The sequence below is a fragment of the Stegostoma tigrinum genome, chromosome 2 (genome assembly GCF_030684315.1).
Source record: "Stegostoma tigrinum isolate sSteTig4 chromosome 2, sSteTig4.hap1, whole genome shotgun sequence".
NCBI lineage: Eukaryota > Metazoa > Chordata > Chondrichthyes > Orectolobiformes > Stegostomatidae > Stegostoma > Stegostoma tigrinum.
Window position 1 is genome coordinate 22,594,831 of NC_081355.1, and position 22,114 is coordinate 22,616,944.

Here is a 22,114-nt window from a genome sequence, read left to right on the forward strand (position 1 = left end):
CATCTGGCTTGTTTCACTGAAATCCCACTTAATAAAAATCACTGGTAATTTTGTGCATATGTACCAGATTACTATGTTCAGTCAGAGTAGTTTGAATGACAAACTCACATTTTTACCAGGTGGTCCTCTGTGACCATGGAGACCCTAAAGAAATTTTAAAAAATGAAGCATTTCAGTTCAATTATCTGATAGCCTTGCTATATGAGTCACATATCTTAACATTTTTGTAGGAAGTATTTCTCTTTTCAAGTTTCTCAATTGCATCAAAATTTAGGAGAAAAGGAAGAGATTTTACATATTTGTCTCATAGTTAACCATTCTTTTTGTACAAAATAGAAACTGCAACAAATAGATTTCTCACAAAATTAAAGGGTAAGGTCACAGGAAGCATAGAAAGATTTGGCAAATTTGCATTGGCAAGTTGGGTTTGAAGCAGGGAAACACAAAGATTTAAATCACAGCCTAACTTAATTTATTAAATATTGACTCATTCTTCATTTAAGATGTCATTGTACAATCTAGAGATATCGATAACAAAATTATTTGATAGGAATTAGATAAGTTAATGTTTTATAACTTTCTGCACAAATTTGCTGCAACAATAGAAATTGAAATATAATTTGTTCTAAAATATACTTCAATGTTATACTTGTGAACAATTGACCTATTTTTACAGCCATATTGCTTTCAATGGTTTTAGACCCTTTCAAGAAGCAAAGACTCTTTCTCAGCACTGTAGTTATAAGCCATTGTCTAGAATTAATGGAACTTGGTGAATTTAATACTGCAAATGAGAAGGAATACTTCGAGTTCTGGGAGACTAGGAAGAACCAAAGAGAATCATCTGCAACAACATGACTACAATAATATCATCATTAAAACAGACAAATGTAAACTGTTAGATCAGGAGATATATTCCAAAAACAGATTGTGCATAAGATAACAAATTCCTTCTTGCATCCTGTCCAGAAGTACAAGATGGGAACAATATTAAATCCTTGGATGCATTTCAGTTTTAGAGTTGTTGATCTGGGATGAGATATCTTTGTGACCTTGAATTAGAACACCAGGGGAAGCAAGCATTTGCCAAGAAAGAGGTATTAAAGCCAATAGGAGAATTAGCTATGTAAATGAGGTGGGTCCAAATCAGAGAAAGTAAGACCACGAGCATTTCTGAACCAGAAAATGAGACAGCACAGAAAGGAGCCATATAGCCCATGATGCTTGTGTTGGCTCTTTGGAAGATCCATCTATCAATTCCTTTAATGAAACCCTTTTTCTTTGCATGTAACACAATGATTATATTTTTCCTTCCAAAATTTATCCAATTCTCTCTGAATACCAATCTATGAGGCTATTAAATGCTACGTAGATGGGAATGGGAGCCAGAGGGTGGTTAAGCAAACAGACCATAGCACTGTGGTACAGAGATCCATTCAAGTAGGGGAAGAGGAAATAGAAATGTAGTAGTGGTAGGTGACAGTATAATTGGGGCGGGTGAAGGTGGTAGACACTCTTCTTTTCAGCCGTGAGCATGAGTGTTAACGGGAACGCTAAGAACATTTAATAACACCGTGTTACAACTCCAGCTTCGGCAGTTCTTACTATCTCTGACGGAGACCATCTATTTTGTTTCCTGTCTGCCTGAAGGAACATGGTGAATTGAGATCAGAGATAACAGAAACTGCAGATGCTGGAGAATCCAAGATAACACATTGTGAAGCTGGATGAACACAGCAGGCCAAGCAGCATCTCAGGAGCACAAAAGCTGATGTTTTGGGCCTAGATCCTTCATCAGAGCTCTGATGAACATGGTGAATTGCCTGCCTCTTGCCAGGATGAATGACATCTCGTTGGGCTAGAAAGGAATGGATCCAATTGTTCCTATCCATGTTGGCATTGATGATATCATTCGGACTTAAACAGAGGTTCTGCTGAAAGATTTTCAGTTTCAGTTAGGAGCTAAGCTATAAAGTGCAGAACCTCCAAGATAATAATCCCAGCATTACTATCTAATCCACAGTCAAACTGGAAGAGGATTAATAAAGTGAAGGCATTAAATATGTGGCTTAAAGATTGGTGTGGGAGGAATGGGTTTCAGCTCATAAGGAACTGACACCAGTGCACCAGGGAGAAGGAAACTGTTCTGAATTGTGCTGGGCTCAGTGCCATGGTGAATTGGATCACTCCACTGCAAAGAGGGCTTTAAACCAGCAGGGCGGAGTATAGGGGAAGCAGTTATCTCAGATCAAATGTTTGCCTATGGAATAGTGATCATAAACTGGTAGAATTTAGTATTCAATTGGAGAGTAAGAAATGTTGGTCCAAAGCAACTGTGCAAAGCTAACAAAAAAGGATAAATATGTAGGGATGAGTGCGAAGTTGGCTGGAGTGGACTATACTGTAAGTTTAGCAAAAGATTTCTCAAAACTGAAGGGTGAATCCTATCATATTATGGTCACTGTCCCCTGAGCACTCCTTCACCTTAAGTTCTCTAATCAAGTCTGCTTGATTACACATCACAAAACCTAAAACTGCCTGTTCCCGGGTGGGATGCCACAAGGTGCTCCAAAAAAAACCTGGGAAATTCCATTCATTCCTTTTTTGAGATCTGCTACCAACCTGATTTTCCTAGTCTGAATTCCCCTGTGATTATTGTAATACTGCCTTTCTTCCAGGTTTTTCTATCTCCTGATTTATTTTCTTCCTCTCATCCTGACTATGGCTAGGAGGCCTGTACACAATTCCCACTAAGGTCAATAAAAACCAAAATAGCTGCAGATGCAGTTCCCATTAGGGTCAGTTTTCCTTTTCAGTTCTTCAGCTCTAACCACACATATTCTATTCCTTTTTGGACTCTATATCACTTCTAGCTATCAAGTTAATTTATTTTCTTACTAACAAGGTAATCCTGCTCAGTCAGCCCATCTTCCTGTCCTTTCGATAGAAGGTGCCTCCTTGGATATTCAACATCCATCCTGATCCCTGTGTAGTCACATCTCTCTGTGATACCCACAGCATCCAGCTGCCAATTTTAATCTACACTATAACCTCATTCACTTTGTTTTGTATGCAGTACAACACCCTCAGTCCTGTAAAAACTGAAAGAACTGCTGTAAGTCAGAAATAAAAACAGAAATTGCTGGGAAAGCTCTGGCAGAATCCGAATTCAGCATTAACATTTTGGGTCCAGTGGCCCTTCCTTCTGAGGACTGGAAATTTTAACGCTGAAATCTCTCCATAGATGCTGCTGGACTTGCTGAGCTTTCCCAGCAATTTCTGTTTATGACTCTAAGTCCTGCATTGACTGCTTCCCTTCTCCTGGTTGTTCCCTTATTTGTTGTACCTGAAGTTAGATACATGATCCTTTCCATACTCTGTCCTATTACTTGATCTGAAAGCTTTAATAATTGCTGCTGAGGCCTGCCCTTCTAACTTTTCAATGATTTTCAATACAACCGGACCCATCCCCCACTATTTAATTCAAAATCCCACCCACGGGCTAAGTAATGCAAGTCGCCAGGACTCTGCTCCCAGCATGATTCAGGTGGGGCCTGTCTCACAGAACAGCTCCCTCCATCCCCTGTACTGGTGCCAATATCCCAGCAATTTAAAGCCGTTTCTCCCACAACAAACTTTAAGCCATGTGTTTACTTCTTTAATCTTGTTGACCTTATGTCAATTTGTTCATGGATCCAAAAATAACAGAGATTATTACCTTTTTGGTTCTGCTTTTAAATTTAGCCCCTGGCCACTCATATTCCCTCAGCAGAATCTCTTTCTATCCATGTCATTCGCACCTACGCAGACAACAACAGCTGGATCATTCCTCTCCCACTCCATTTTCCTCTGCAGCACAGATGAGATCCTGAACCAGGGTACCAGGCAGGCATTGCAGCCTTTGGAACTCTAAATCCTGGCCCCAGAGAATATTGTCCATTCCCCTGACTATACTATCCCTGATTACAACTACATTTCTTGTTTCTGCCCCCTCTTGAATGACTGCCTGGACAATGGTGTTATGGTCAATTTGCTCATTCTCCCTACAGCCTCCATTCTTGTGCACAGAGAGTATGAATCTCAAATCAGTTCGACCAGCAAAGCGCCGAGGCTATATCAGTGCTATCTCTTGGATCCCTCTACCTGACTCGCTTGTAGTCACACCCTTCTCTCCCTGACCACTGACTGAACTCATAGTATACAATCTAAGGGTTATGACTCCAGCCTGAATCACAGCATTCAGGGAACTCTCCCCCTTCCTGATACATTGCAGTGTTTGAAACTCAAACTCCAGCTCATCAACTCTGCGCAGGAGTTTCTCAAGCAACCAAAACTTGTGACTGATGTGGTCACTATGAACCACAGTGGGATCCACCAGCTCCTACTTCAATCAGTTACAACACCTCATCTGCCCCAGTATCTATTTACTTAGTTCTCAATTTGATTTTTTTAAAAAATATTTTAGTTTGTAGCCTTTAAAAATTTACCCTGTTTATTTTCCATCTGAAAATGACCTATACTAGATGATCAAATTAGTAACTATCACTAACCAATGAACTTACAGTTTACCAGGGATGTTATTCTTTTGTGCTGGGCTCCTGATCCTGGGCTTCAATTTAGCCTGTTTATAAAAAGCTCACAAACTATGATCCAAAAATGCAAGCAAAAGTCACCTCCTTCCCTCTACATCAAATTCCCATATTTTCTCCAACTTCCCCAAACGATGTACTCACTCGGGAGAAGTCTCACTCTGGATGTGATCTCTCCTACCTCACTATGCAAAATTACTGAAAAGGTAACTATAAAGACATGAGGGTTGAGCAGATTAGAGTCAATCAGAAAGGAAGCAGTTGAGGATTCTGGCCCCAGAGGATTGGAAAACTGCCAACATAACACGATTATTCAAAACGCGGGGGACATAAAAATATGTAGCTCTCAGCCAGTTAGCTTAATATCTTTAACTGGGAAAATTTTATGGCCCATTTTGAAGGATGTCATATTGAGCATTTAAAGCTTAACATAATTAAATAGAGACAACATATCTTAGTGCAGGAGAAATCATGCTAGAGAAAATTACTAAAGTTCTAAAACAATGTATTGGAGGAGGTCAGCAGTCTGGCAACAGTCTGTAGAAAAAGAAAAAGAACAAATGATTCAGTTCCGATACGACTCTTCTTCAGAACTGAAGAATAGTTCTGAGGAAAAGACATATCAGATTCGAAACATTAGCTCTGTTTCTCTCTGTGTAGATACTTCCAGGCCTGCTGAGTTTCTACAACTTCTTCTGTTCTTATTTCAGATTTTCAGCAAAATCAGTATTTCATTTTCATTTGGAAATTCATTAGAATTCTTAGAGATAACAATCAGGATAAGTAAAGGGAAACCAGTCAATGTCATATATTTGGATTTCCAACAGATGTTCAATAAGGTACCTCATATAAGTCTACATAATAAGATAAGACCCATGATGTCTGGTATATTCTATCAGCATTGGAAGAAAATTAGCAAACAGAAGACAGAGAGTAGGATATAGTGGACACTTTCAGGATGCCAATATCTAACTAGTGTGTCATGATGATCAGTCTGGGGCCACAATTATTTAGTTCTTAATGTTTATGTCTTGGATGATGAAGTGAATGTACTGCCATCAAGTTTGTGGATGATACAATTTGAGAAGAAAGTAATATTGAGGATGACACACAGTCTACAGAAGGACATAGGCAGGTTGGTTGATTGAGTGAAAACTTGGCAGACATAATATAATGTGGGAAAATGTGAGGTTATGCACTTTGGCAGGTAGAAGAGAAAAGCTGAATATTATTTAAATGAGGAAAGATTGCCTAAACTGATGCACAGTGGGATTTAGGTGTCTTTGTGCATAAAATGCTAACATTCAAGTTCAGTAGGTAATAGAGAAGCCAAATAGACCAGTGGTCATTTTTTTTCAAAGGGAATGGAATAATTAAATAGTGAGGCTTTGCTAAAACTATACGAGTAATGTCAAACAGACGGCTCAAATCATACCTGGAATGCTGGTTCTGTCTGAGGAAGAGTCACCAGACCTGAAACTTTAACTCTGTTTTCTCCTCCAGAGATGCTGCCAGACCTGCTGAGCTTTTCCAGAAACTTTGTTTTTGTTCCTAGAATGCTGGAACAGTTTTGGTTCCCTTATTTAAGATTGATTCCAGGTATGGAAGGGATATTGAATAGATTGATTTTGTATTCATTGGAGTTTCAAGGAATGATGAGAGATTTTATTAAATCTCCCTAAGATTTTTAGGGAGATTGAAAGGTTAGATATGGATCGACAGGTTCCCCTTGTGGAAGAGTCTTTGACTAGAGGATATAATCTCACAGTAAGGAGTCACACAGTGAGGACAATGATGAGAATGAATTTGATCTCTCAGACATCAGTGAACCTGTGGAATTCTTTACCAGACAGGGTTATCAAATCTAGATTGCTAAGTGTATTAATGGCTGAGATAGACAATTTGTTAGTCAGTAAGAAAATCGAGGGCTAAGGGGATAAAACAGCAAAGTAGAGTTGAGGATTGTCAGATCAACCATGTGATAATATTCAATGGTGGAGCAGAATCAATTGACCGAAAGGTCCACTTCTGCTCCCACATCTTATGGTCTTAGCTTACACCTCCTTTTCCAGTGGTGCATTCTGGAAGAGAGCAATTGAAGGTTATGGAGATGGTTAAGGAGTGATTGAATGTGGTAGGAAAACGTTAACAGCAGAACACTTTATGTTAAAACCAGGAATTGTGGAACTTCACTCTTTCTAAAAAGAAGCAAAGGAGAGTTTCTTACAGGTTTTCCTGCAGGTCCAGCGTCTCCTGGGTTACCGTTGTCTCCTGGATCACCCTGCAACAAAGTACTTCCTTATTATTCCAAATCTATTTGTGGAAATCCTCTGAGTAACTTTATCATTACAGAAAAACACTTTGTTTATGTTAAATGTGTTTGCACCAATAAAACATAACACTGTATTCCTTAATGCCATAAATGGAATAATTGATAAATTGTCCCACCCGTAATTCTAGTGATATGATTTCAGTTTAATGACAAACGGTACTCCAAGTTACTAGCCAGCCCTGGATATGGTAATAATGTAACTGAACTCTTGGAAATGCTACAATTAACCTCATTTTTTCGATGTAAGGCAAAATAAATGTTTTTTAAACTAAATGCTTTCTTACATGGACAAAACAAAGAATGTAAAAGAAACCCCACATTGCTCTAGGGATTGTTAAAGTACTCCATGTAATTGCAATGTGTGCCAAAGAATATTGAATTTGTAAAAAGGATAGGAAGACAATATTCAGCAAAAAGTAAAGTTAGAATGTAACAATGATCTTATTCCTAAAGAACTTCACTTGTGAAATTTCAATTAGAACGGTTTTAATTTCTCAAGAATGCATGCAATCTTTCTTATGAGCAGGGTTTTTAAAAAAAAATCTTTCTTCTCCACTTAAGCCCCAAATTACAGGCATTATCTACATATATTAACATTATTTATAGCAATGTCGTAGTGTGGAAGCAGATTGAAGTTTCCACACCGTATGTAAGCATTGTGCCAATGCAAAATTGGTCCAGAATTTGCTGGTGCGGGTCATCTCCGAATTTTTCCCATGGGTTAATTCTGCTCAGACATGATTAAGTTTTAAAAAGCTTTGTCCACAATGTTTTGATTTTTTTTAAGCCAGGCAGCTACTTCATTTGATTACAAATCCTGAAAATCCACAAATTGTAATACAAGGTGTGTCGTTCCCCTATAAGCAGTGAAAACCAGCTGTTTTGCATTCAAATTTATCAAATGCCTTTTGGTTCCTGTAGTTGTCCTGTAGAGAGAAAAGAAAGTAATCACAGAAAGTTCAGACTTGTCCATTTCAGTCCAAGTGTGGTTTGTACATTACAGAGGTCTCAATTATTGGCAAAAACCTCGTTGACACTGAATATGAACTTGTGGAAGCATGGTGTCTTAACTGTCAGATGTTCATTTTTCTTGGAGATTCAACTTCATTTTTAACTTTTTCTGTCACATTTCATCCCTTTCTCTTAACTCAATCTTCCATGGAAAATAAATGGACCGAGCCAGGCATGTTTGCTTGCTACACAACATTCTGGGTGTTTCGCTTCATAATAAATGAAAACAAGGGATTGAGAAATAACATTAGAGGACATTGACAAGGAGAGTGAATTAAGGGAGGTAATTTGAACATCAAATCAAAAACTACATAAAGATGAACAAAAGAAGGGAAAGAAAGGTTTAGTTAAGAGAAGGGGAGATAGTAGAAGAAAATAAACATAACATATCATATTTTGAAATACCTTAAAATAATTTATAACTTGAAGGAATGAACATCATTATTGTTCATACAGTGGCTGCAAGAGCAGGTCAGAGGTTAGGAGCGACTGCTGTGAATAACTCACCTCCTGACTCCTCAAAGCCTGTCTAGCATCTACAAGGCATAAGTCAGGAATGTGGTGGAATACTCCCCATTTGCCCCATCTGAGCGCAGCCCCAACAACATCAAGAAGCTTGGCACCATCCAGGACAACGCAGCCCATTTGATTGGCACTATATCTACAAGCAACTATTACCTTCACCACTGATGCTCAGTAGCAGTGTGTACTATCTACAAGATGCCCTGCAGAAATTCTCCAAAGATTCTCAGACAGCACCTTCCAAACCCACGATCTCTTCCTCTAGAAGGACAAGAGCAGCAGATACATGGGAACACCACAACCTTTAAGTTCATCTCCAAACCACTCACCATCCTGACTTGGAAAGATATCACTGTTCCTTTGCCATCGCTTGGTCAAAATCCTGGAATTCCCTCCCTATGGAATTCTGGGTCAACTCACAGCAGGAGGGCTGCAGCAGTTCAAGAAGGCAGCTCACCACCAACACCTTCCCAAGGGCAACTAGGGACAGGCAAGAAATGCTGGCCAGCCAACAATGCCCACAGCCCACAAAATAAATAAATAAATAATCTTATAATTATTCACTTTCTGGGCAAGAGAAGTTGATTGACAATAATTTAATAATCACCATGTCATTGGGAAGGATACCTATGTGAATAATCACAAGAACTAATTTTCACTGGAAAATTTGGTAAGCAAAAAATGTGAAATGTAATTACAACTAGAATATCACCAGACATTAAGCACTTTACCCTGAACATTTGTTTGTAGCGCATGGTCAGTTTTTTTTAAATACACGGTACAATTAAATTTTTTTTGCAGAAGACAGATGTATAATCACGTATAGCGGTTGACTGTATGCAGCCTACCTTTTCGGTTAGCACCAAGGTAAACATTGATGTTGGATATGAAAGGCCATTTGTGCAAAAGTAATGGCAGAGTAGCAAGCATTTCTGGACACCCCTTCCTCACTATAATTTGCTGGCTAGTTTGTACATAAATATCACCAGGCATTAATAAGACATTAGTTTTTCAGCAACAGCTGGGATGGTAAATCAGGAAACAAGTAAATATTTGAATATGAATAAGACGTACTGAAAGTCCTGTGTCTCCTCTTTCACCTTTTGGGCCCTGAATGCTGTTTGTGCTGCCAAATTCACCCTAAATAAAATGGAAAAATCATCCTGTGAAAATCCAAAAACTAAAACGAACAGAGTTTTTCAATAGTTTCCTGCGGTGAAAGATTGAATTAAATAGTTTTGTATAAATTCATTCAAACGAACTGTGTGTAAGCTGTAACCAAGCTACTTATCTTAACATATGAACAAGCAGCATGAGAAGTGTCAAAGGTGACTAAATTTTGCAATTGTTGAATTCCTCAGTTTGACACAGGTGAAGGTGTGCCATATGGTGTTCTTATCAATATAATAAGATGCTGCACAAGTTACCTGCCTTTCACCTACAGATTGCATCCACATCCTTCTGGTAATGTGGTGACCAGAATTGTATGCAATTTTCCAAGTGTGGCCTAATTAAAGTTCTATAAAGCTGCAGAATAATCTGCCTATCCTTATACTCAGTGCTCCTTCCAATTAAGGCAAGCGTGCCTTTTTTTACTGCCTTACCTACCTGCATTGCCACTTTCAGTGATCTGTGAGCCCTGACAACCATATCTTTTTGCATATCAATACTCCTAAGGGTTATGCCATTCACTGTATAATTTCTACCTGTACTTGGCCTTCTAAAATGCATCACCTCACATTTGTTCAGATTAAACTCCATCTATCATTTTTCTGTCCATGCCTCCAACTGGTCTATATCCTGCTGTATCCTCTGACAATCCTCCCAACTTTCTGCAACTCCACCAATTTTTTTTTATTGTCTGTAACCTTACTAATTGGACCAGCCATGTTTAACTGCAAATAATTTATGTAGACCACAAACAGCAGACGTCCCAGCACTGATCCTTGTGGAACACCACTAGTCACAACCATCCATTCCGAAAAGCATCCTTCCACTTCTACCCTCCGTCTTCTATGACCAAGCTAGTTCTATATCCATCTTTCCAGCTCATCCATGATACCATGTGACTTCACCTTTTACACCAGTCTGCCGTGAGGGACATTGATGCACATGAGAGCAGCTTCCAATGTGGCTTCCATTTTCAGCTTATGGGAGGGGCTCAGGGCAGGGAGGAGGCCTGGTGGATCATCTTGCTCTGGCCTAATGTATGAAAAGAGAGGCTTCTTCCATTAAAAGCCCCTTTCCACATTAGACTCCCACCCTCAAAACCCCACTTCAAAGTCTGGACCCTGTAAGAGGTCCCTCACCCCTCAGCACACACCTGGTCCTGCCAGTGCTGGCTATTTGCTCCATTGAGCCCAGATCTGCCAACTCATTGGATTGATGAGCAACTTCTGGAAAACTGAATTGCCTGTGCCATGGGCTGAAGTCCCAGCTACAGTCAAATCATTCTTCTCACAGTAATAAATGGCTGTAGATCTCTGTGAGAATGGGTTCCCTGTCACCACTTCCATTGTAAAGTCCTACCTGAGGAGGTTTCTAAGAAAGAACAGAGTTAAGCCAAAATGGATGAGAGAGAAGGAAACATTCATAGGAAAGGTGAGGGAGTGGGATGAAGGATGGAATGAAAATTGGTGAAAGAGATGACAAAGGGGTAATAAAGAAATGAGAAGGTCAAGGGAAATTTCTAACAGGCAAACCATTTCCAGTACCTACCCTGTGAGAAATTGTTTTTACAATCCATAACTATTAAACTTAATGCTGAGGCCAGACGATTGTGAGGTATCTACACCACCCCTTCCCTCTGCACTGTGTACTTGTTATAAAACTTTAAATCCTCAGCCAATGCTCATGAAAGATGAATGACCAAAGTTTCTCCATTTTTCTCCCCACAGAACCCTCACCTGCTGAATGTCATTACAGCCCTAGAGTCATATAGCATGGAAACAGACCCTTTGGTCCAACTGGTCCATGTTGACCATAATTCTAAACTAAACCAGCCACACCTGCCTGCACTTGGTCCATATCCCTATAAAAATTTCTTATTCATGTATTTATTTAAATGTCTTTGTAACAGTGCCCACATCCACAACTTTCTCTCGAAGTTCATTTCACGCATGCTACACTGTCTGTCTAAAAAAAATTGTCTCCCCTGTCTTTTTTTAAATATTTCTCCTGACTGTCTAAAAAATATACCTCCAAGTCTTGAAGCCCCCAATCCTATAGAAAAGACACTTGCCATCCAGCTTATCCCCTTCATGATTTTATAAACCTCTGTAAGCTCACCCCTCAAGCTCCTATGTTGCAGTGAAAAAAAAACTCAACCTATTCAGCCTCTCCTCCTAACTGAAGCTCAAAAGTGATTAAAGCACTTTCTGTATCTCTTGGAGACATACATAAAGAAAACAAACAAATGTAGGGTTGACATGAGAAAGGAGTTAGCAGAGATGCACTCATTAATCCAGCCACAAATCGCTTTCAAAATTGCAATTGCTTTCAGAATTGAATTCTTTGCAACATAGAAACATAAACATTTCCTGTACAAGTGGAGGTGTTTCCGCCATCTGCACTGGTTGATAACTAATCAATCAGCTTAGTCCCACTTTGTGGCTTTTAGTCTCTAACCTGTTTGACAAGCTGCTGGCGATGTGCATCAAATATTTTTCAAATGTTGCAATGGTTTCTGCCTTCGTCATCCTTTTCGGTAGTGATTTCCAAATCCCCAACATCCCCTAGCAAAAAATAATTCCCCTCAATCCCATTTAAGCCTCCTACATACCCTACATCTATGCCCCTGATTACAGAACCCTCAACAAAGGGGAATTGGGTCCTTCATGCTTTCATACTCTGTATAATTTCTCATGCTTTTATACATTGCTAATGAAGCCTCATCTGTTCCAAACAAACCATCCCAAGCCTGTACAATCTTTCCTTATAACTAACTGTTTCCAGTTCAGGCAATATGCAAATTTCCTTTGTGTTTTCTCTAGTGTTAAGTTTCTGCACAAACTCAGATACATTTTGTTGAATGTAAAATCTATAAACCAGTGCAGTCCAGCGGCATTGTGGAAGTTATCTGTTTGGATTTTACAATAGAATATATTCCTTGAATTAAGAAATGTAGTTTGGCATAGCTTTATTAACACAGTTGAAAGTGGACTTAACTGAGAAAGGAACATTTCTAATGAGCATAATTACTTCTAAAAAAGTTCAGAATCGTTTGCGAGTTTTTGTTGGTCTAAATTGGCCATTAAATAAAAATGTCCTTGTACAATAAATCAGCTTAATTTTATGACTCTAATGAAGCCCTGAAAATAAATACAAAAATCAAGAACTCACCCTGGATAGGGAGGTATCAGTTTATGGATGGGGTGATTGTTTTAAAACTGAAACGTTTGTAAAAAATAAATTTAATCTAATTTATACTTTAAGTTCCTTAATCTCTTACAGGGGTTTGCCAAATTACACTGCAATGAAGAAGACACAACATAACTGATATGAAAACTCTAAATACTAAACATTACAGTAAATAAACATCTAATTCAGTAAATAAACATCTCATTTTACTCATATATGAATGTGGTCCTACTTACACGATTTCCACGTAAACCTGGTCTCCCATGCTCACCAATGTCTCCTTTTTGGCCTTTCCTACCCTAAAATTATGCACAAGTCATTAGTTCTTAAAGGACTGTAGATGGTTTTATTATTGCATGCATTTGAGTACCATAAAAATGTTCACATTGAGATGTCTTCTCTGCCTACCCGTCTCTACATCTGCATCAAACAAGACTTCATTCTGGTTCCTTTTAACCACAATTTCAATCCCTCATGCTATTGCACCAGCCTCTAGGTCACTGTATCCCACCATTGCTGAATCGCTTCCTCCATATAAATTATCTGACGCATTTTGGCAGCCTTACTATTGTCATCATTTATAGGACAGCATTATGGATCAGATTTGTTTCTGGTTTAAATAAAAAAGATATTGGCATAAAGTTGCTGATGTTACCAAAGAGAATTTTCTACCTGGCTTGTCAGATAGAATTGCCTGTGGGTTTAATGGAACGTGGCTTGAGAGATCAGGGTTAACAATGAACAGTCAGCAGGAAGAACCTGCAACTGAATAAGGAGAGGGCCCCCACACCAACAGTTGGTAGCAGAGATATGACAGAGCTTGGACCAACATTAGGTACAGAGCTATTCATCTGTGAGGGCAGAGTACTTCAACTGCAAAAAGAAATGTGACTTTGCCAAGGTGTTTCAAAAAATAAATATAAACCGAGAAAAGACTGACTGGACAAAAGGCAGATAATGCATATATTTGTGAAACAGCAACTGGTCAATGGGAATATGTGAGAGTTATAAGATACATCAGGTGCTAAAATGTAATCCACCCAATGTTTTGTCAAATGAGGAAGCTCTGTTCACAATGTTGTCAGCAAGTCAGTTTTTTTTTCAGAATTAGATTTGACAAATGTTTACTTCCAACTTAAGTTAAACAATAAATCTAAGTGATATTTGACTATTCATACACAAGAGTCTATTTCAGTTCCAGAAGCTAAAGTTTGGTCTTTCTTCAGCCTCTTGAAATTTCTCAAAACCAAATGAATCAAATTTTGTAAGGAATTCAGAGAAGATTCTGCTGTTTAAAGGGCTTATTTATTTCAGCTCCAAATAGGCAGCCCATGATAATAGGTTGAAGAAAGCACTTCAGTGTTTGGGAAAGCATGGGAGCTCAGGCAAAGGCAGATATATGTGAAATTTTTAAAGCATTGTTGAGTAATTGCGTCACAGATTTGACAAAGGTAGGTTACATCAATACGACATAAAACTCAAGCAAAAAAAATGCACCACCACAGTCAGAATTTCTATGTTCAGATATTTTTTGGCTCTGGCAAACTGCCACAGTAAGTTCATGTCAAAGTTTATTTCACTGCACGTGTCAAATAGACTCTTGAGGAAGCATAATCTGTGGACAGAATAAAACACAACACAGCACTGGAGTCGTGTAAAAGTAAATTGGTATAGTGATTGTACATTACAATATGTCTAAAGAAACTAAGCTAGCATGAGATACCTCTCCATTCGAGGTAAGAGCTGTGATCTCTTGTGTGTCAGATGATGACGACGGACTGATTGCATTTGCTTCATGCACCCTCCATGTCAATGAGTGAAATTATACTTGTGAAGCATTGTCTTTGATTTTTGGCATAAGAAAATTCCATAATAACACATATGGTTGCAATTTCATAATTGAAACGGATCTGATGGCAATTTTAAATCCAAAGTCTCCAGTATCTAATTTGGCTGCAACCTGAGTACATAAACAGGCTTTGATTTTTGTTTGTTCCTCAGTGCATTTGTTAAGTACAGATGATCACAAGATCCTTATAATGATGATACGTTGGCCGGATTTCTACCTTGTCGAGGTAGACCCCAACAGGGAAGGTGTGTTTTTTTTTGCATGTAAATGAGTTGCCAGTCGCACTAGACAACATTGATAGAGCAGTTCATAGGGAACCTGTATTGTCAGGGTATATGCCAATGAAACAAACTGTTTGGCAGCCCTTGCAGCCCCAGCAGCACCAGAAGAGATTAAAGAGTGCAACTGCCATAGATGGTGAAGATGGTGTGCTTGGGGTTTGGAGGTCAGTAAGGGATACAGCTTCCTAAGGAGTTTGGAGGGGTATTGAGGAGTTGGAAGGGCTCTTGAGGTCAGATAGGGAGATGCAAAGGGTAGGAAAGTATGCAATTGTATAAGGGTGGCCTCAATGTATCTTGCTGAATTAAGATTAACCCCACATTTCTTCTTGTCTTTTCATCAGTTTTGATGAGAAAAAGTCTTTGTGTTCTCATCTGTTTTCCGTTACTCAGTGTATTATAGTTGTGGAGGTGGACTGATGTCCTTAATTGGGCAATTAATGGCCACAATAGAGCTCAGGGTGAGTGGACTTGTCAGGGTCTTACCCAATCACTGTTTTATGTAGAATGAATCAGTCTGTGTGGGAGGCCAATGCGCTAGGAACCCTTCATATTCAATACACCCCCTCACAAACACACTTGCCATGGAAGCTACAACACCCAGCCACTGATATTTACCAGATGACAATAAAACAAGAGTAATGAAGTCTACTGAAAATTTACATCTCAGAGCAAATTTATTACTTTATGTCACAGAGTCATCTGTGGTTCAGTTCATAACGTTCTTGTTTCTAAATTACACAATCCTGGCTTCAAGGCAAGACATCAGTGCAATAATCAGACAGATACTCCAATACAATGCTAAGGGAGTGCTTCCTTGTCAGTGGTGCTGTCTTTTGAATGAGGGCCCACAAACCTCCTCTATTTCGAAGAATTATTCCTGGTGTCCTGGCTAATATTTATCCCTCAATCAAACACTGCAGACACAACTTATTTAGTCATAACCAAGTTTCTGATTGTGACTGTTTGCACATTGGCTACCATGTTTTCTGCATTACAACAGCAACAATCCTTCAAAAACCATTACTTTGGCTGCGTCATACAAAGCTGTCATGGAAAATGCTAAAACAATATACAAGTCTTTCTTTTCTTTCTTTCATATTTTTTGGTGAAAAATTGTTCTAAATTGTGTCTTTCCTCCCATTTTCACTGCCTAACATGTCGTTAACAGAGGACAACTATGGCTGATGAATCTAAACTTAACCATGTTTGCTAAAGAGAAAAACTGCATTTGATGGAAGAGACAAGGGACAACATCTTCAAGGTGGGAGGAGACGTTTCAGGTCAGGAGCCATCATCAGGACTGGGAGGGGGAAGGGAGCTGGGAAATAACTAGAGGGTGGAGGGGTGTGGCTGGGGTAAGGTAGGTGGGGTAGTAATAGGTGGGTGCAGGTATGGAGTGGTGGGGATGGGTCAGTGGGAAGGGTGGCAGGGAAGCTGGGAAAGAAGATGGACAGGTTGTGTCAGGTCAACGAGGCGGGGATAAAAGGGAGGGTTGGACATGGGATGAGGCCGGGGTGGGGAGATTTTGAAACTAGTGAATTCTGTGTTCAGGCGATCGGGCTGTAGGTTCCCAAGATGGAATATGAGGTGTTGCTCCTCCAGTTTCCAGGTGGCATCATTGTGCCACTGGAGGAGACCCAAGGGAATAGAAGGGGGAGTTAAAATGGTTGGAAACTGGAAGGTGTTGTTGATCATAACGTACAGAGTGCAGATATTCTATGAATCGGTCTCCAGGTCTGTGCTTGGTCTCACCGATGTAGGGGAGCCACATCAGGAGCAACAGATACAGTAGACCAAGTAGGAGGATGTACAGGTGAACCCCTGTCAGATATGAAAAGTTTAGCTTGGGCCTTGGATGGAGGTGAGGAAGAGGTATAGGGGCAGGTGTCAAACCTCGTACAGGTGCAGAGAAAGGTGCCAGGCGTGGCAGTGTTGGTGGGGAGTGTGGAAGGGCAACATTTCAGTACTTGTTGAAAGGAGTACTTTCGTCTGTTTTCTAAAAGTTGACAATACCAGATTTCCTGTGTTTCCTTTTTCACCAGGAGCTCCTGGATTTCCATGGTCTCCCTGTAAGAACACAGTGCTCAATTAGCACTTATTAACATTTCCGTAAATAATCTTCTTGTATGATTTAATTCAAGAAATCATTACCTGTTCTCCAGCTATTCCATCGATACCATGGTCCCCGTCACTTCCCTGGTGTAATGGTAATACAGTATATAGTTTATACATTGGTAAATTTAGAATTATCAACGTTTTTATTTAATAATGTTAAATAAATTTTAATTTCGATTAAATGATGTTCCATATTTACCTTCTCCCCTGGATAGCCTGATTTCCCCTAAAAAAAAAGAGATGCTAATTCAAGTAAAGGTATAAATAGTTGAGATGTATTAATTGTCTATGGCTCAAAAGAGAGAAGTGTCTTGCCTTGAGACCTGGCGAGCCAGCACATCCTTCCATTCCATGAGTTCCATTTATGCCTGGTAAACCCCTGTCACCCTAAAATTATTGTTAAAAACAAAACAAAGTCAGTCAGGCATTTCCAATGGCTAATGTTGTTAAACCTGTAATAAATTATATCACATGGTCACGGTTGATTACATAGTGCTGTTTGTTTCAAAGGTTATGAGGTTTAAAAATTATACTCACAATTTCCTTGTATTAGAATTTCAAAACAATAATTCCGGATTGTTGTTTGCTAAGACACAAATTCTCAATAGCACTGTGAAACAAAGAACTTACCAGATGGAGGAAGATACAAGAGCATTTCAAATTGACACAAAGAACAGAAAAATGTACTGGAAATCTTTTGTACTATTTTAGAAATTAAGGCAACAGTAATGGTCAAAATAATGTTGGCTTTGCAAGCCTGGGGTCATCAACATACATTAAGGCTAAAATATTTTATGTTGATCTTCAGATCTATAATTCATCATTTCATATCAAATAGCCCCCTTCTAGCCAGTTTATCTGCTCGGTATTATCAACAAAGTGAAGTTAACTTCATCTTCTTTTCATGTTTAGGTGCATGTTTCAACAAGGAAAATAAAATTTAATGTTCATGTTATTTTGGGAAGCCTTTTTGGCTGTTAGTTGGCGTATGGTAATCAATGGCTTTTACATATTTTCAGTTGGAACACAAAAAATATTGCTTGAGAGTACAAAAGTAACAGCACTATCTAAATGGTTATGTTTGCATGTGATAACATATTGATAATTAGCAATTAGATTGATAAGGTAAATGATCCAGACTACTTGCCACTTTTAAAGTAACAATCAACAGCTGAACTGTATGAAGTGAGTAAGCAATGAATCAGGGGCTTCCTTTGAGATAAGGATATTTTTATATTTCTCAGTTCGTCCACAAGCACTGTTTGTTCCTCAGTTATGTCATAATCTGTCTTAAGTAGAGGTTAATTTATTAAGTATTCAAATTATACTATAATAACTAGGTTCTATCTACCACATGTGACCAGAGCTCACAGTTCCAAAAAGACTTCCATTTTTGAAAGATCAATTCAAAGCATACTATTAAATACATTTTCTGTCAAGTGTCAAATAAAAGCAAACTACTGCAAAAGCTGAATATAGCCTGAGATAAACGTAGGAAACGCTAAAGTAACTCAGCAGTTCTTGTAGCATCAGTGTAGAGTTTATATGTTGAGTTTGTTACGACTCATCTTCAGAATTGTTAAATGACAATTCATTTGGAAAGTGTGGGAGAATGTTTGGACTTGGGATGAGGGTGGAGTCTGAAGAATTGTGCTTTTGTATCATGATACATTTTAATATTTTATATTAGGTACAAAAATTCTCAGAGGGCTTATATCCCATTCAGTGTGAATAAAAACAGCTGTGTTAGAATCAGTCATCCCTGTGTTTGGATATAAAAGCCACGTCTATATGTTGCTGAGATAATCATAATAAATGGTAAAAGTGTCAGTTTTTCCAAATACATCAACTCAGTAAAGTTGGATAAACATTGAGCTGAGATTTTCATGAAACTAGTAATCTGTGTATTTTTGCTTCCAAGTTGTGGAGTATTTTTGGCCCTTTTGAGGCCAATTTTTATTCCAAGGAAGAGTCACACAGAGAGTGGCCAGAAACAGTTCACTGCCCAGGACCAAAATGAACAATTCCTGCCATTCTTGTTCAGAGTTTGAGAAGGAGATTGGAAGGACGTTGTGGGTGGCAATTGGGCGCGGGAAACCCAAAAGAGAGAAAGTCAAAAGTTTCTTTGTGGGGCCCAAAGTGTCCACTCCCTTGCTGCCTGGACAACAAACAAGCTAGAAAAGGAATCAGATTTACTCACATTTCTGATGTTTGTTGATGTAACAACAGTGACAAATTAAATGAGTCTGGAGGCTGCCATATTAATCAATTTCTTCTAACTGAGAACTCGTAACTGCATGTATTTAATCTGTTACTGGGGGCTGAATTTCTGTTCAGAATTTCCCATGCATTTTCTGTTTATCCCAGATGTTTTTGCAGCTATTTCACTGCAGTTATAGCAGATAAGTGGGAGAACCTAACTGCCACACCCCACCCTCCAAGCCAGATTCAGTCTCTGAGCTTTTCGTGGGTTGTGCTAAAAATTAGTTAATTCAGTAAGGATGTTCCATCTGTTTAGTGTTTAATGCAACATTTTCAGGATAAGCTTAAGAGTTCACTGAAAATCAGTAAAAGACAAGATTGTCACATGCATATTTTTACAACAGGCCATTAGCAGGTCTATTGACAAGGAATTTCAGTAGAAAATGTAGACTAGAAAAATCTGTTTTCATGTAATGACGTACAATGGAATAATTGAAAATAGACTAGAAAGATTATGTTTTGATAAGTTGAGTAAAGATTGGCCTGAATCACATAATGAATTTCCCTCATTTGACCATACCTTATGCTCTTATACACTCACACTCTCCAGTTCACTGCCTTCTTTTATTATTCTGACTAAAGCCTAACTCACTCTTCTTAGCTTTTTAATCAATGATCTTCATAGCTGTTTCTTTGGATTATTTTAACTCGTTTCATTCCTGAAAATTACTTACCTGGATTAAATATACTACACAAGTATAATTTGATGTTGTCGGTTACAAACCCTACTCCAAGATTGCTCCAGGATCCACCAGTGGAGTCATTTATGAGTAAGTACACATAAACAGGTCTTAGGGGCAACAAAGAAATCTGTCTGACAAATCTGTCCATAGTTTCAACATTAAAATGTGCTTCCAATATGTAAGTGATCAGTCATAGCCCATGAAGGAATGGCTTCTCTTTCTGTTCCTGCATCATTATGCCTGGTGCCCCCCAGGAATCTAACCTGAATGCCCTTCTGCTTGTCATTAACGTGCTAGCCCTTATTGTTTCAAGTCCAGTGACCCTTCCTCAGAGGACCTGAAACGTTAACTCTGTTTTTCCTTCACAGATGCTGCCAGACCTGCTGAGTTTTCCAGCTCGTTTTTGTTCCTGATTTACAGCATCGGCAGTTCTTTCAGCTTTTATTTAGCCCTTATTTATCTTTGTCACATGTATGCTGACATCAGCAGGCTCAACCTTATCACTGCCACCTCACTCTACTGCACCTACACTCAGAGTGCTTCTCCAACTGATGGATAGAAGTTTCCATCATCAGAACAGTGAGAAGGCTACAGACGTTGTCTGCAGTCCCACTCACGAACTCTGTTTCCTCATTGCTAACTTCAGTTGCTCTCCCTGACTACCTGAAGCTCAAGTGTTTTAGTTGAAACTTCAAAACAAGGCGCAATAAAGAGATCACTGCATATCTGTGTACTCTGAGTTCATTGTCCAAGTAAGGAGATGTGAATGTTGGAGTAAATTTGAAAATGTGTTAGTTAATAAAAAAAACTTGCATTTATCTAGCACCTTGAACATACAAAAACACTTGGGGTCATATTTGACCCCAAGGCGCATTGCTACCTACATTTCAACATTGTTACTGAGGCTGCTCTTTGAGCACTGCCTTACTCAGGCCATGCCTCAGGTCACCTCTTGTTAAAACAGTTATCAATACTGTTGTTACCTCTATTCCAATCCACACCTGGCTGGCCTCAACACTTGCCATTCTCCAGCAACTCGATGGTATTCAAAATTCCTTCTTCAAAGTCTCTTAGGGTGCTGGCTGAACTCCGCTTAAGTAACACCAAAGTTTAAAAATTCTCACCTGGGTTTTCAAATTCATCCCAAACCGTGCCCTACAATTCTCCTAGATATCTGCTCTTCTCCAATTCAATTTTAATTGCTCCATTGTTAGAAACTAAACCTTTATCTCTCAAGGCTGTACATTCTGAAACTCTTTTCCTAAACTGCTCTGCCTTGCTACTTTGCTTTCCTCCTTAAAACCATACTCTTTGACTGAACTTTTCATCATCTGCCCCAATACCTATAATGATTTGTTGTCAAATTTTGATTGATAGTGCTACATGAAGCACCTGGGCTTGACTCTGTTAAAGTCACTTTCTAAGTATAAGTTGTTGTTATTGCTCCAGAGATACTAGGAACTGCAGATGCTGGAGAATCTGAGATAACAAGATATAGAGCTGGATGAACACAGCAGGCCAAGCAGCATCGAGGAGCAGGAAAGCTGACATTTCTGATGAAGGGTCTAGGCCCGAAACATCAGCTTTCCTGCTCCTAGATGCTGCTTGGCCTGCTGTGTTCATCCAGCTCTACATGTTGTTATTGCTGTTGTTTTGTTGTGCCCATATAAGTTTGTTTATCCTAGTTTCTATACAGTTATCCAAAGTCTCTGACTTATTGCACAGCAAACACAACAGAGCTCAAAGCCAGTTAAAATCAGGTCTAACTTTATATTCTGGAAATAGGGAGAGAATCGTATTTTCTTTTTCAAAATAAATATGAAAGTACAAACTTACGGGTCCTCCTTCGTCTCCTGGATAACCTGGAAACCCCTTTGCGCCTGGATTCCCCTGAAATAATATCATTAACATGTTTACTAAGTAATTAGATGAGACAGATACATGTTTAACAGAGTTGGCAATACCAGACAAACGTTCAGCTGTGAGTGATCTGTGTACTTTGAGTGTCAAACATGCTTCAAAAACAGACTATTAAAAGTAGCATTCTGTGCCTGTTCCATGTCTGTGCCATCATTTAAGTTCGCTGTTTTTTCAGAGCTGTGGTGGAATAA

General features: G+C 39.0%; 1 protein-coding gene across 2 annotated transcripts in view; it reads right to left on the reverse strand.

The window, feature by feature from the left end:
* The window catches only part of LOC125462503 (collagen alpha-3(VI) chain-like), a 146,759-nt gene that overhangs the window by 71,073 nt on the left and 53,572 nt on the right, over positions 1-22,114 (reverse strand). For both annotated transcript variants that reach the window (XM_048552613.2, XM_048552623.2), the window contains 9 exons: positions 21,840-21,893; positions 17,374-17,445; positions 17,258-17,284; positions 17,095-17,139; positions 16,957-17,010; positions 13,050-13,112; positions 9,529-9,594; positions 6,817-6,870; positions 109-144 (listed from right to left, as the gene is read on the reverse strand). In XM_048552613.2, the coding sequence (XP_048408570.1) occupies positions 109-144; positions 6,817-6,870; positions 9,529-9,594; positions 13,050-13,112; positions 16,957-17,010; positions 17,095-17,139; positions 17,258-17,284; positions 17,374-17,445; positions 21,840-21,893 (471 nt within the window). The remainder of the gene's footprint in view (positions 1-108; positions 145-6,816; positions 6,871-9,528; positions 9,595-13,049; positions 13,113-16,956; positions 17,011-17,094; positions 17,140-17,257; positions 17,285-17,373; positions 17,446-21,839; positions 21,894-22,114) is intronic.